Source organism: Thalassophryne amazonica, chromosome 9 (assembly GCF_902500255.1).
Source record: "Thalassophryne amazonica chromosome 9, fThaAma1.1, whole genome shotgun sequence".
Lineage (NCBI taxonomy): Eukaryota > Metazoa > Chordata > Actinopteri > Batrachoidiformes > Batrachoididae > Thalassophryne > Thalassophryne amazonica.
In genome coordinates, this window is record NC_047111.1 from 58,281,250 (window position 1) to 58,296,558 (window position 15,309).

A 15,309-nucleotide genomic window follows, 5' to 3' on the forward strand; every position below is an offset into this window, starting at 1 on the left:
CAAGTAAGCCTGCAGTCTGAGAGCGAAGCGCTCTATTGGGGTGATATGGTACTACGAGGTCCCTAAGATAAGATGGGACCTGATTATTCAAAACCTTATAAGTAAGAAGAAGAATTTTAAATTCTATTCTAGAATTAACAGGAAGCCAATGAAGAGAGGCCAATATGGGTGAGATATGCTCTCTCCTTCTAGTCCCCGTCAGTACTCTAGCTGCAGCATTTTGAATTAACTGAAGGCTTTTTAGGGAACTTTTAGGACAACCTGATAATAATGAATTGCAATAGTCCAGCCTAGAGGAAATAAATGCATGAATTAGTTTTTCAGCATCACTCTGAGACAAGACCTTTCTGATTTTAGAGATATTGCGTAAATGCAAAAAAGCAGTCCTACATATTTGTTTAATATGCGCTTTGAATGACATATCCTGATAAAAATGACTCCAAGATTTCTCACAGTATTACTAGAGGTCAGGGTAATGCCATCCAGAGTAAGGATCTGGTTAGACACCATGTTTCTAAGATTTGTGGGGCCAAGTACAATAACTTCAGTTTTATCTGAGTTTAAAAGCAGGAAATTAGAGGTCATCCATGTCTTTATGTCTGTAAGACAATCCTGCAGTTTAGCTAATTGGTGTGTGTCCTCTGGCTTCATGGATAGATAAAGCTGGGTATCATCTGCGTAACAATGAAAATTTAAGCAATACCGTCTAATAATACTGCCTAAGGGAAGCATGTATAAAGTGAATAAAATTGGTCCTAGCACAGAACCTTGTGGAACTCCACAAGAAGATGTGAAGAAGATTCCCCATTTACATGAACAAATTGTAATCTATTAGACAAATGTGATTCAAACCACTGCAGCGCAGTGCCTTTAATACCTATGGCATGCTCTAATCTCTGTAATAAAATTTTATGGTCAACAATATCAAAAGCAGCACTGAGGTCTAACAGAACAAGCACAGAGATGAGTCCACTGTCCGAGGCCATAAGAAGATCATTTGTAACCTTCACTAATGCTGTTTCTGTACTATGATGAATTCTAAAACCTGACTGAAACTCTTCAAATAGACCATTCCTCTGCAGATGATCAGTTAGCTGTTTTACAACTACCCTTTCAAGAATTTTTGAGAGAAAAGGAAGGTTGGAGATTGGCCTATAATTAGCTAAGATAGCTGGGTCAAGTGATGGCTTTTTAAGTAATGGTTTAATTACTGCCACCTTAAAAGCCTGTGGTACATAGCCAATTAACAAAGATAGATTGATCATATTTAAGATCGAAGCATTAAATAATGGTAGGGCTTCCTTGAGCAGCCTGGTAGGAATGGGGTCTAATAAACATGTTAATGGTTTGGATGAAGTAACTAATGAAAATAACTCAGACAGAACAATCGGAGAGAAAGAGTCTAACCAAATACCGGCATCACTGAAAGCAGCCAAAGATAACGATACGTCTTTGGGATGGTTATGAGTAATTTTTTCTCTAATAGTTAAAATTTTGTTAGCAAAGAAAGTCATGAAGTCATTACTAGTTAAAGTTAATGGAATACTCAGCTCAATAGAGCTCTGAGTCTTTGTCAGCCTGGCTACAGTGCTGAAAAAAACCTGGGGTTGTTCTTATTTTCTTCAATTAGTGATGAGTAGAAAGATGTCCTAGCTTTACGGAGGGCTTTTTTATAGAGCAACAGACTCTTTTTCCAGGCTAAGTGAAGATCTTCTAAATTAGTGAGACGCCATTTCCTCTCCAACTTACGGGTTATCTGCTTTAAGCTACGAGTTTGTGAGTTATACCACGGAGTCAGGCACTTCTGATTTAAAGCTCACAGGGTACATTCTTGGGACACAGACCTTGGACAAGTTCAAAGATAGTGACTCCTTGACCTTCTTTATTAATTTAAGACATTAAAATGTCACATTCTGTACCTAATTTTATGGCGTGATCTCACAGACATTAGTGCGCAAGCGTGGTGATGTCGCTTCCTGCTATTGCTAGGTGCTAACTTCACTTCATTTTTTGGCTAGAAATAACGCCTTTCTCATATATTATGTAAAAGCTAGCGAGAAATAAACACTTCTAAAACTACAAACGCTGTATTTGAGACCTGATAGCACCTCTGGAAGGATTTACAGAACATTTAGCAGATGTTAGTGTGGTGACGTCACTGGTTTGTAGCAAAACTCTGTTTAGTTTGTGTGTAAATATAACCTCTTTGTCATATATTATGTAGACGCGAGCGACAATTAAGCACTTCTAAAACTGAAAACGCTGTTTTTAGAACCTAATAATACCGCTGAATTGTTTTAAAAGACATTTAGCAGACGTTGGCATTGTTTCGTTTTTGAGTGGTGGGGGTGACAGCCAGTCAGAGTAGAGCTGCACCGTGACGTCACAGTCTGGTTGCTAGCTGCTAACTCAGTTTTTGGAACTTAATAATTAAACAACTGCAAATTATACAGAACACAATGCTCATACCGCCAAGGGTATTTTAGCATTGCGTTATATTTTTAAATTACCTTCTGAGCTTAACAATTGCAATGACCCCACATATCCTCTTGGTCCTTAGTGCTACATTGTTGTCCACCGCAGCTCTAAAGAAACATGACAGTTTTATTTGTACAGCATATTCATTTCTCCAAATGGGTGCTCACTGTTTCCACCAAAGCCCAGTTTCCCCCATAGAGTGCATGTGTGCGTATGTGTGTGGTAAATGGACTGCATTTCTGTAGCACTTTTCCATCTGATGCATAATCTGTGCTTCACAGTGATACCTCACATTTGCCTGTGTGTGTGTGTGTGTGTGTGTGTGTGTGTGTGTGTGTGTGTGTGTGTGTGTGTGTGTGTGTGTGTATATATATATATATATATATATATATATATATATATATATATATATATATATATATATATGTTGTGTGGGCCGCTGAAGAGGAGGTACTGCTGGCCCACCACCACCAGAGGGCGCCCTGCCTGGAGTGCGGGCTCCAGGCACCAGAGGGCGCTGCCGCCTGATGAGAGCAGCCAGGGTGACAGCTGTCACCCATTACCGGACACAGCTGACTCCACTCAGCACGGAGGTATATCATCAGGACGGCGTCTCCACCTCGATGCCGAGATATCGCCTTGAGATAGAGGTAACATTCTCTGCAGCATATTCTGTGTTAATCGATAAACTTGTTAAACCTTTCAGGACAGCGGACTACCGCAGGCCGAGTGACTAGATAAGTACTCACCTTCCTGCTTTTTTGGGACGAGAGGTGGAGGCAGCTTCTCCCTTCTCCGTGTTACTGGGTGCAGCCGCATCCACACCTGTGTGTTGTTGCTCTCTCTTGCCAGCAGTACCGGATCCGACGAGCGGAGGCAGTGGCCACCTGGGAATTCGGGACTTGGCGGTTCCAGTACTTCCAGGGTTCGGTGGCAGAGGAAATCTGGATGGTTCCGGTTCGACCCGGACGGACGTCTCCTACCTTCGAGCCTGCCCACACGACACCAGCAGAATTCGGCTTATCCCCAAATTGTTGATTGTTGTATTGGTTGTGCTCGTTTCACAATAGTAAAACTTGTTATTTATCTTCTCCATTGTCCGTTCATTTGCGCTCCCTGTTGTGGGTCCGTGTTCCTACACTTTCACAACAGGATATCTCGGCCAGCGTCATGGATCCCGAGGGGCGTCAACCGGCTGTTGAACGGCCAATGGAAGATCAGGGAGCGTCGGCGTCTTCGGGAGGGGTAATCGGTGAGTTGCAGCGGATCCTCACCGCTTTCACCACTCGGATGGATTTAATGACCGAGCAGAACGTTCTCCTAAACCGCAGGGTGGAGGCTCTCGCCGCACAAGTGGAAGCACGCCCTTCGGGCGCCGCTGCGGCTCTCCCTCCCGAGGACCCTGCGCGTAATAGTGACGTTCCACTGGTCGTTCAACGGCCCCTCCCTCCGTCCCCAGAAGCATACATAAGCCCTCCAGAACCGTACGGAGGCTGTGTGGAGACGTGCGCGGCTTTTTTGATGCAGTGTTCGCTCGTCTTCGCACAGCGTCCCGTGATGTACGCGACTGACGCTAGCAAAGTAGCTTATGTAATAAACCTGCTTCGCGGGGAGGCACGCGCTTGGGCTACAGCGCTCTGGGAGCAGAACTCACGGCTCCTTCATACATACGATGGGTTTGTGCGGGAGCTCAGAACGGTGTTCGATCATCCCAATAGAGGAGAGACCGCTTCAACCGCGCTACTGTCAATAAGACAGGGGCGTCGGAGCGCAGCTGCCTATGCAGTCGCCTTCCGCATCGCGGCGGCGAGATCCTGCTGGAATAGCACTGCCCTCCGCGCCGCCTTTGTAAACGGACTGTCACTGGTCCTAAAAGAGCACCTGGTGGCGAAGGACGAACCGCGGGATTTAGATGGGCTCATCGATCTAGTCATACGACTCGACAACCGGCTAGAGGAACGCCGTCGGGAACGAGGCGAAGGGCGTGGCCAGGCACGCGTCGTCCCTCTCCCTTCCGGTTCCGACCGAGCTCCGCCCTCCCCACGCTCCTCTGTTCCTGCGCTCCGTGCGCCTACGGCTCCCCCTGCTGACGAAGCTATGGACACGAGCAGGGCAACATTTAGGGCACCTGGAGCACAAAGGAGGCGGGCCCACGGAGCTTGTTTTGTTTGTGGCTCGATTGAGCATCTGGCAAACGACTGCCCCGAGCGGTTAAACTCCAACGCCCGCCCCTAGAGACTGGGCCAGGGGTGGGCCGAAACATTCACGTGGGACACACCCACATTGCCACACGACTCCCAGTCACGATCCTGTTTGAGGATTCAACCCTGAAGGCCCCAGCACTGGTGGACACGGGCTCCGAGGGGAATCTGCTAGACAGTAGATGGGCGAGGGAGATAGGGCTCCCTCTGGTGGCTCTTACCTCGCCTGTGCAGGTTCGGGCACTAGATGGCTCCCTACTCCCACCAATCACGCATAAGACACCTCCAGTAGCTCTGGTGGTGTCAGGTAACCACCGGGAGGTGATCGAGTTCTTTGTGACTCAGGCCACCTCCCGTGTGGTTTTGGGTTTTCCATGGATGCTAAAACACAATCCCCGGATCGATTGGCCGTCCGGGGTAGTGGTTCAGTGGAGCGAAACCTGCCATCGGGAGTGTCTAGGTTCCTCGGTTCCTCCCGGCTCCCAAGCTAAGGAGGAGGTCCGAGTCCCGCCCAATCTGAAGGCGGTGCCGGCGGAGTACCATGACCTCGCTGACGTGTTCAGCAAGAATCTGGCTCTCACGTTTCCTCCCCACCGCCCGTATGATTGTGCCATTGATTTGGTTCCAGGCAGTGAGTTCCCGTCCAGTAGGCTGTACAACCTCTCACGGCCGGAGCGTGAATCAATGGAGACCTACATCCGGGACTCATTAGCTGCCGGGTTGATCCGGAATTCCACCTCTCCGATGGGTGCTGGTTTCTTTTTTGTGGGTAAAAAGGATGGCGGGCTTCGTCCATGCATTGATTATAGGGGTTGAACGAAATCACGGTTTGCAATCGATACCCGTTGCCCTTGTTGGATTCAGTGTTCACCCCCTTGCATGGAGCCAAAATCTTCACCAAGCTTGATCTTAGGAATGCGTATCATTTGGTTCGGATCCGGAAGGGAGACGAATGGAAGACGGCATTTAACACCCCGTTAGGCCATTTTGAGTACCTGGTCATGCCGTTCGGTCTCACTAATGGTCCCGCGACTTTCCAAGCGTTGGTAAACGATGTCTTGCGGGACTTCCTGCACCGGTTCGTCTTCGTGTATCTGGACGATATACTCATCTTTTCCCCGGATCCTGAGACTCATGTCCGGCATGTCCGTCAGGTCCTGCAGCGGTTGTTGGAGAACCGCCTGTTTGTGAAGGGCGAGAAGTGTGAATTCCACCGCACTTCTTTGTCCTTCCTGGGGTTTATCATCTCCTCCAACTCCGTCGCCCCTGATCCGGCCAAGGTTGCGGCGGTGAGAGATTGGCCCCAACCCACAAGCCGTAGGAAGCTGCAACAGTTCCTTGGCTTTGCTAATTTCTACAGGAGGTTCATTAAGGGCTACAGTCAGGTAGTTAGCCCCCTGACAGCCCTGACCTCACCAAAAGTCCCCTTCACCTGGTCGGATCAGTGCGAAGCCGCGTTCAAGGAGTTGAAACAGCGCTTTTCGTCTGCACCAGTTCTGGTGCAGCCCGATCCTAGCCGCCAGTTAGTGGTTGAAGTGGATGCCTCGGACTCAGGGATAGGAGCGGTGCTCTCCCAGAGCGGGAAGACCGATAAGGTCCTTCACCCGTGTGCCTATTTTTCCCGCAGGTTGACCCCCGCTGAACGGAACTATGACGTCGGCAATCGGGAACTCCTTGCTGTGAAAGAGGCCCTCGAAGAGTGGAGACATCTGTTGGAGGGAACAGCCGTGCCATTCACGGTTTTCACTGACCATCGGAACCTGGAGTACATCAGGACCGCCAAGCGGCTGAACCCCAGGCAAGCCCGCTGGTCACTGTTCTTTGGCCGTTTTGACTTCCGGATTACCTACCGTCCCGGGACCAAGAATGAAAGATCGGATGCATTGTCCCGGGTGCACGAAGACGAAGTCAAAACGGAACCGTCGGATCCCATCATCCCGGAGTCCGCTATCGTGGCCGCCCTCACCTGGGACGTGGAGAAGACCGTCCGGGAGGCCCTGACCCGTGACCCGGACCCCGGAAACGGACCAAAGAACAGACTATACGTCCCACCAGAAGCTAGGGCTGCAGTCCTGGACTTCTGTCATGGTTCTAAACTCTCCTGTCACCCTGGGGTGCGAAGGACTGTGACAGTCGTCCGGCAACGCTTCTGGTGGGCATCCCTGGAGGCCGACATCCGGGACTACGTCCAGGCCTGTACCACCTGCGCCAGGGGCAAGGCCGACCACAGAAAGACCTCAGGGCAGCTACAGCCACTGCCCGTGCCTCATCGCCCCTGGTCCCACATCGGCCTGGACTTTGTCACGGGTCTCCCGCCGTCCCAGGGAAACACCGTCGTCTTCACGATAGTGGACCGTTTCTCCAAGGCGGCCCACTTCGTGGCCCTCCCGAAGCTCCCAACGGCCCAGGAGACAGCGGACCTCCTGGTCCACCACGTCGTCCGTCTGCATGGTATACCATCAGACATCGTCTCCGATCGCGGTCCCCAGTTTACCTCACACGTTTGGAGGAGCTTCTGCCGGGAACTGGGGGCCTCGGTCAGCCTTTCGTCCGGGTACCACCCCCAGACCAACGGGCAAGCAGAGCGGGCCAACCAAGAATTGGAGCAGACACTACGCTGTGTGACAGCCGCGCACCCGACGGCCTGGAGTACCCACCTGGCCTGGATCGAGTACGCCCACAACAGCCAAGTGTCATCAGCCACCGGCCTCTCCCCGTTTGAGGTGTGCTTGGGGTATCAGCCCCCCTTGTTTCCGGTGGTCGAGGGAGAGGTCGGTGTGCCCTCGGTCCAGGCCCACCTACGGAAGTGCCGTCGGGTGTGGCGTGCCGCCCGCTCTGCTTTGTTGAAGGCCCGGACGAGGGCGAAGAAACATGCAGACCGGCGGCGGGCCCCGGCCCCCACGTATCTTCCTGGGCAGGAAGTGTGGTTGTCCACCAAGGACATTCCCCTTCAAGTGGACTCCCCCAAGCTCCAAGAACGATACATCGGTCCCTTCAAGATCCTCAAAGTCATCAATCCCGCCGCAGTGAGGCTTCAGCTTCCGGCCTCGCTGCGGATTCACCCAGTGTTTCATGTCTCCCGGATAAAATCCCATCACACCTCACCCCTCTGCACCCCGGGTCCGGCACCACCTCCTGCCCGGATCATCGACGGGGAACCGGCTTGGACCGTGCGCCGGCTCCTCGATGTCCGTCGAATGGGCCGGGGTTTTCAGTACCTGGTGGACTGGGAGGGGTACGGCCCTGAAGAACGCTCTTGGGTGAAGAAGGGCTTCATCCTGGACCCGGCCCTCCTGGCCGACTTCTACCGTCGCCATCCGGACAAGCCCGGTCGTGCGCCAGGAGGCGCCCGTTGAGGGGGGGGTCCTGTTGTGTGGGCCGCTGAAGAGGAGGTACTGCTGGCCCACCACCACCAGAGGGCGCCCTGCCTGGAGTGCGGGCTCCAGGCACCAGAGGGCGCTGCCGCCTGATGAGAGCAGCCAGGGTGACAGCTGTCACCCATTACCGGACACAGCTGACTCCACTCAGCACGGAGGTATATCATCAGGACGGCGTCTCCACCTCGATGCCGAGATATCGCCTTGAGATAGAGGTAACATTCTCTGCAGCATATTCTGTGTTAATCGATAAACTTGTTAAACCTTTCAGGACAGCGGACTACCGCAGGCCGAGTGACTAGATAAGTACTCACCTTCCTGCTTTTTTGGGACGAGAGGTGGAGGCAGCTTCTCCCCTCTCCGTGTTACTGGGTGCAGCCGCATCCACACCTGTGTGTTGTTGCTCTCTCTTTCCAGCAGTACCGGATCCGACGAGCGGAGGCAGTGGCCACCTGGGAATTCGGGACTTGGCGGTTCCAGTACTTCCAGGGTTCGGTGGCAGAGGAAATCTGGATGGTTCCGGTTCGACCCGGACGGACGTCTCCTACCTTCGAGCCTGCCCACACGACACCAGCAGAATTCGGCTTATCCCCAAATTGTTGATGGTTGTATTGGTTGTGCTCGTTTCACAATAGTAAAACTTGTTATTTATCTTCTCCATTGTCCGTTCATTTGCGCTCCCTGTTGTGGGTCCGTGTTCCTACACTTTCACAACATATATATATATATATATATATATATATATATACACAGTGAGGAAAATAAGTATTTGAACACCCTGCGGTTTTGCAAGTTCTTCCACTTAGAAATCATGGAGGGGTCTGAAATTTTCATCTTAGGGAAATCACAATGTATGATTTTTTTAATAATTTATTTGTATGTTACTGCTGCAAATAAGTATTTGAACACCTGTGAAAATCAACGTTAATATTTGGTACAGTAGCCTTTGTTTGCAGTTACAGAGGTCAAATGTTTCATGTAGTTTTTCACCAGGTTTTCACACACTGCAGCAGGGATATTGGTCGACTCCTCCATACAGATCTTCTCTAGATTTTTCAGATTTGGAGTGTCAGCTCCCTCCAAAGATTTTCTATTGAGTTCAGGTCTGGAGACTGGCCAGGCCACTCCAGGACCTTGAAATGCTTCTTACGGAGCCCCTCCTTTGTTGCCCTGGCTGTGTGTTTGGGGTCATTGTCATGCTGGAAGACCCAGCCATGACCCATCTTCAATGCTCTTACTGAGGGAAGGAGGTTGTTTGCCAAAATCTCGCAATACAAGACCTCATCCATACGCCCTTCAATACGGTGCAGTCGTCCTGTCCCCTTTGCAGAAGAGCACCCCCAAAGTATGATGTTTCCACCCCCATGTTGGTGTTTTTTTGGGTCTTCAAAGAGTGGTCTCCAGAATTTTTCAATTTCCTCTCTCTCAGGTGGCTGTTGTACTTCTATTGTCGTTTGCCAGCTTTCTGTACACTAGTCTGGGGTTTTTTGCAAATAGTTTATCTGTTTTGCTTGTATTTTCTTGTCTTTGTTCCTAATTTGTGCTGCGAAAGCTTTTACTAAGGCTTGATGTTCAGCCAGCTGTTTGTCTTCAACATTGTATTTTCTTTTAATGCGATTTATTTTTTTAAGAAGATTCTTTTTGTGGTTCTTGTTTCCCAAAAATGTGGCCATTTGGGAGATCTCTGCTCTTAGGTGGCTGATTTTTTTGTTGTAATTTCTTTTTCCATCGTGGCATGGTATTCTTTTTATTTGTGGTGCCGTTTCTCTCCAAATCTTGTGGGACTAATTTACTTTGTATGTACCATGCCGCTCCATAATTTACAGAGTTTAACTCTGTCAATGTGGCTCCTTTTGGGACCAATTTGGTCAGTCCTATGTTAACTTTTTGAAGGATATTTTTGAATTTTGTATTCTCCTTTAGTTTAGTCAGCTTTGGGTGCTCTTTCATGTCTATTTTTCTTGTTTCTTCAATCTTATTTGCCAATTCCTCTTCTAGTTCCTGCTGTTCTGGGTCTGTGTGCACCTGTATATTATTTTGTAGATGAGCTGGTGAACTGTTCATTTTTTCGGGGGGCAGTGAGTTGCTCGTTTTTTTGGGGGGCAGTGAGTTGCTCGTTTTTTTGGGGGGGCAATGAGTTGCTCGTTTTTTGGGGGGGCAGTGAGTTGCTCGTTTTTTTCGGGGGGCAGTGAGTTGTTCGTTTTTTTCGGGGGGCAGTGAATGGTTTGTTTTTTCGGGGATGTACTTTTTTTGAGGGCATTCATTTTTTGGTGGTGTAATGGGTTGCGTCAGAGGGCAGATGTCGTCTCTTATCATTTGCTCAACCTCCTGTTGCATCGTTTTTATTTCATTATCCGAGAAATGTTTTTGTTTGGTAAAGTTTGATTTTTGGGTTGTGATATTCTTACAAGTGATGTCTTTCTTACATGGGCAGTGGTGGTGGAATATTTTTTGCCATTCTTTGGATCTCTTTGTCTGATTTTTGGGGTATTTTATTTTTGGCATATTCCTTTGCCCACAACAGTATCCACTCTTCCTCCCTCTTCCACTGACTCTTTTTAAACTGGAGTTGCTTCCCTTTATCCATCAATTGATAATCTTTTATCACTTCCTTTTGGGCTTCTTCCTTTATTTTTTTTATTTCCTCAGCCATCAGATATTTTGCGATTTGTGAGGCGATCGATTCCAGTTTTGCGGTTGTGGTGGCTTCTTTCTTTTGTTGTGGTAAATCCGCTTCTTTTATGCGTTCCTCAAATACTGCCTTTTTCTTTCTGCCCCACTTCTCATGCCTTGAGTAAGTGAAGCAGTGAAAGATCTTTTTTTTCTCTTCAATGGTCCAATTAACTGTGGTGTAGTTTCGCTTGTTTGTTCTGGCCCATTGATGCTGTTGTTGTTGCTGGAGTCCAGGATCAGAACTATGCTGATCTGGTGGATTATCCAGCCGAGTGTCCTTCTGTTCCAGTATTTGTTGTCGATCAGAACAGATAAACAGATAAGAACAGATACGTTTGGAGTGTGATTGATTGAGTGTGTGAACAGGTGTCTTTTATACAGGTAACAAGTTCATACAGGTGCAGTTAATACAGGTAAAGAGTGCAGAATAAGAGGGCTTCTTAAAGCTAAATTAACAGGTCTGTGAGAGCCAGAATCCTTGCATGTTGGCAGGTGTTCAAATACTTATTTGCAGCAGTAACATACAAATAAACTATTAAAAAATCATACATTATGATTTCCGGATTTTTTTTTTTGATTATGTCTCTCACAGTAGACATGCACCTAAGATGAAAATTTCAGACCCCTCCATGATTTCTAAGTGGGAGAACTTGTCGGCATACTGTCATGCAAAGTCTCATGTAGATTATGTAGATTTAGAGTTGTGTGTTATGACTGACACATCTCTCCATCTTTAGATGCAGCATTTCCCTCTTTCATGCTGCTACCCCCCACCCCCGACAGACACACACGCACCTGCCTGCACTAGGTGTTGTTAAAGTGCTGATGGTCTATATTATTCAATATAACATTATATATATTATTATATATTGCTGGCCTTGATATATGGTTATTTATACTCAACAAAAATATAAACGCAACACTTTTGGTTTTGCTCCCATTTTGTATGAGATGAACTCAAAGATCTAGAACTTTTTCCACATACACAATATCACCATTTCCCTCAAATATTGTTCACAAACCAGTCGAAATCTGTGATAGTGAGCACTTCTCATTTGCTGAGATAATCCATCCCACCTCACAGGTGTGCCATACCAAGATGCTGATTAGACACCATGATTAGTGCACAGGTGTGCCTTAGACTGCCCACAATAAAAGGCCACTCTGAAAGGTGCAGTTTTGTTTTATTGGGGGGGGGATACCAGTCAGTATCTGGTGTGACCACCATTTGCCTCATGCAGTGCAACACATCTCCTTCGCATCATCCGTGAAGAGAACACCTCTCCAACGTGCCAAACGCCAGCGAATGTGAGCATTGCCCACTCAAGTCTGTTACGACGACGAACTGGAGTCAGATCGAGACCCTCATGAGGACGACGAGCATGCAGATGAGCTTCCCTGAGACGGTTTCTGACAGTTTGTGCAGAAATTCTTTGGTTATGGAAACCGATTGTTTCAGCAGCTGTCCGAGTGGCTGGTCTCAGACGATCTTGGAGGTGAACATGCTCGATGTGGAGGTCCTGGGCTGGTGTGGTTACACGTGGTCTGCGGTTGTGAGGCTGGTTGGATGTACTGCCAAATTCTCTGAAACAACTTTGGAGACGGCTTATGGTAGAGAAATGAACATTCAATACATGAGCAACAGCTCTTGTTGACATTCCTGCTGTCAGCATGCCAATTGCACGCTCCCTCAAATCTTGCGACATCTGTGGCATTGTGCTGTGTGATAAAACTGCACCTTTCAGAGTGGCCTTTTATTGTGGGCAGTCTAAGGCACACCTGTGCACTAATCATGGTGTCTAATCAGCATCTTGGTATGGCACACCTGTGAGGTGGGATGGATTATCTAAGCAAAGGGGAAGTGCTCACTATCACAGATTTAGACTGGTTTATGAACAATATTTGAGAGAAATGGTGATATTGTGTATGTGGAAAATGTTTTAGATCTTTGAGTTCATCTCATACAAAATGGGAGCAAAACCAAAAGTGTTGCGTTTATATTTTTGTTGAGTGTACATAAGTCATCACCATCTCAATGATTTCAATATTTACATTGTATGTCAGTGTGTCCAAACTTTTGTGGGGGGTGTAAGTGTATCATCCAGCCCTACTGAATAACATCTATGGATTCAGCTAGTTTATTGTGAGTATGCTCTTAAGTAATGACAATCCTGTTGCCTTTCATATCACAAGGTTGCATACATCAAATGTGTAAACATTGTGTGTTAATATACTGTCACTCGGTACAAATGGCAGGATGAATTATTGAGTTGTGTACACTGAGCTGGCTAACATGTTTTATTTATTTTCCATTGTAGCTAACTTACTTTTCTTTCTGTTTGCACAGTGTTGCAGAATGTTGTAGTACACCGTATTCCCTCCTGGGTCTGGTCTTTACTGTCTCATTCATAGCTCTTGGAGTTCTCACACTCTGCAAGTTCTACCTGCAGGGCTATAGGGCCTTTATGAATGACAACACCATGCACCGGTGAGTCTGTGTGTACATGTATTCAGTTTACATGCAGCCATGCTTTTAAGTATTGTTTATGTATGTGGTGGTGTTTATTTGTCCAGGGGGATGACAGAAGGCATCACTCTGCTGATCCTTGCTGTGCAGACGGGCCTCATCGAGTTGCAGGTTATCCATCGAGCCTTTCTCCTCTCCATCATTCTTTTCATTGTTGTTGCTTCCATCCTGCAGTCCATGCTGGAGATAGCAGACCCCATAGTTCTGGCTCTGGGTGCATCCAGAGACAAGTAAGTGAGAAACAGACACCATTTTGATTTTTTTTTTTTTTTTTTTTAAGCTACACATTTGTCTCACACATCAAAACCACATCAAGATACAGCAGTCATATGACACCCCCCCCCCCCCCTCCTAATCTCCAAAATGGTTTTGATTTATTTATTTATTTTTATCTCCATGTCTGTAACTTCTTTGCCAGTTAGTTAAAGTGAAAGATGTTCCATTACTTAATGTTACAGATATGATGTTAAAATGACTGTCTGCAGATCATTTTTCTCTGGCTGCTTGCAGCACAATGAATGAACCAGAGCCACATACACATTTGGCTGCTTAGATATTTTGATGCAGCTACAGTTAAACTTAATCTTAAAATACAATGTAGATTGTTTTCGGTTTTGACAGTACACCCTAAGTAATGCAGATAATTAGCAGAGCCGTCTGTGGCTGATGGCAGTGTAATTTTTGCACTCGATTATGAATATTCTATTAATAAGGATCAAAGACGGGGAAAAATGTTACGGACAGGAACAAAACAAGAATAATCCAACAATGAAGAAAAAAAAACCTTAAAATAGTGATGCATAGCGAGGAGACAAACAATAGGCATGGTTGGTGATTGTGATTTGAAACGGCTGTGTGGTATGCAGGTTGACCAGCCCACGCCTACAAACACACAGGGAAGATCAACAGACAGAGTGAAACTACAAAGAAGTCAAAATGGCATTTTGTACTATTTGAAATTTCTTAAGTTGCGTATACAGCTTCCTGCTGCAATACATTTGCTGTGGGATTATATTACCCATTCACAAACGGCTATATTAAAATTTATATACCAAAGAATATATTACAATATATACAGGTGGCAGGGGTGGTGGCCATGTGGTTAGTGTACTTAGTTTCAGTTCAGAAGGCTCCCGGTTCAAACCCCAGCCCTGCAACATTTCTCCATGTAATGTGGAGTTGCATCAGACAGGGCATCCGGCGTAAAACCTGTGCCAGTTCAACATGCAGATCCGTCTTGGATTTGCTGTGGCGACTCTGAGTGCAAACAAGGGAGCAGCCGAAGGGACTTACTATATTACAGCATATACAGTTACCGTCTGTACCTCAACTTTCACAACAGTATGAATGCTAGACCATATCGCACAGCTCTATCTTCAGCTAACATTTTGCTAAACCTTGAGCAGTTGCAAGGCTGCGTCTCTCTAAGAAATGAATCATGGCTGATAAGTACAGGATTTTAGCAAAACTGCAACCAAACTGGTTTCACAGGGCAGTTTGTCTAAACCTTTGGTATTAATGTGTAAGATATCATAAAACAATTGGGCTTTTCTGCAATCCCTAGTTTTCTAATAAGGTGACTCTCTGAGTTAGAAAATGACTAACATCTAACAGGAAGTTGGAGTAAAAATGAGATCCTCCCCCCCCCCCCCAATCGTATGCATGAAGAAACATATTCTGATCAGCCTTCTTGAATCTGGCACACAGCGCTAATGTATTTGTGCAATGCATAATCTGTTTGTGTCACCGCGGCAAAGACGGTTGAACAGCTAACTTTTGGTGGCACATTCTGCTGCAATGTTTGGCGGGTATTGTCACAGTCAGCAGTGGGGGCATTTTCGGTCATCTTGTCATTGAAAACCGTAGAAAATCCGGTTTACATTCAGACCAACGTGTGAATGTCATATCTGCAGTGCTTTGAGATCATTAATTTAGAAAATAACTACTTTAATTTTCAAGCTGTAACAATAATGCAGAGCTGGAATATAATTTGCCCTAAATGGACATAGTTATGCAGCACCTGTCATTAGCTACTCATTATTGTTGTTTTTAA

The 15,309-nt window shown here is 47.0% G+C and overlaps 1 protein-coding gene across 1 annotated transcript in view; it reads left to right on the forward strand.

Moving 5' to 3' along the window:
- LOC117517182 (RING finger protein 145-like) overlaps positions 1-15,309 on the forward strand; it is a 43,763-nt gene that overhangs the window by 22,633 nt on the left and 5,821 nt on the right. The window contains exons 7-8 of the mRNA XM_034178111.1: positions 13,077-13,217; positions 13,304-13,486. Of these exons, the coding sequence (XP_034034002.1) occupies positions 13,077-13,217; positions 13,304-13,486 (324 nt within the window). The remainder of the gene's footprint in view (positions 1-13,076; positions 13,218-13,303; positions 13,487-15,309) is intronic.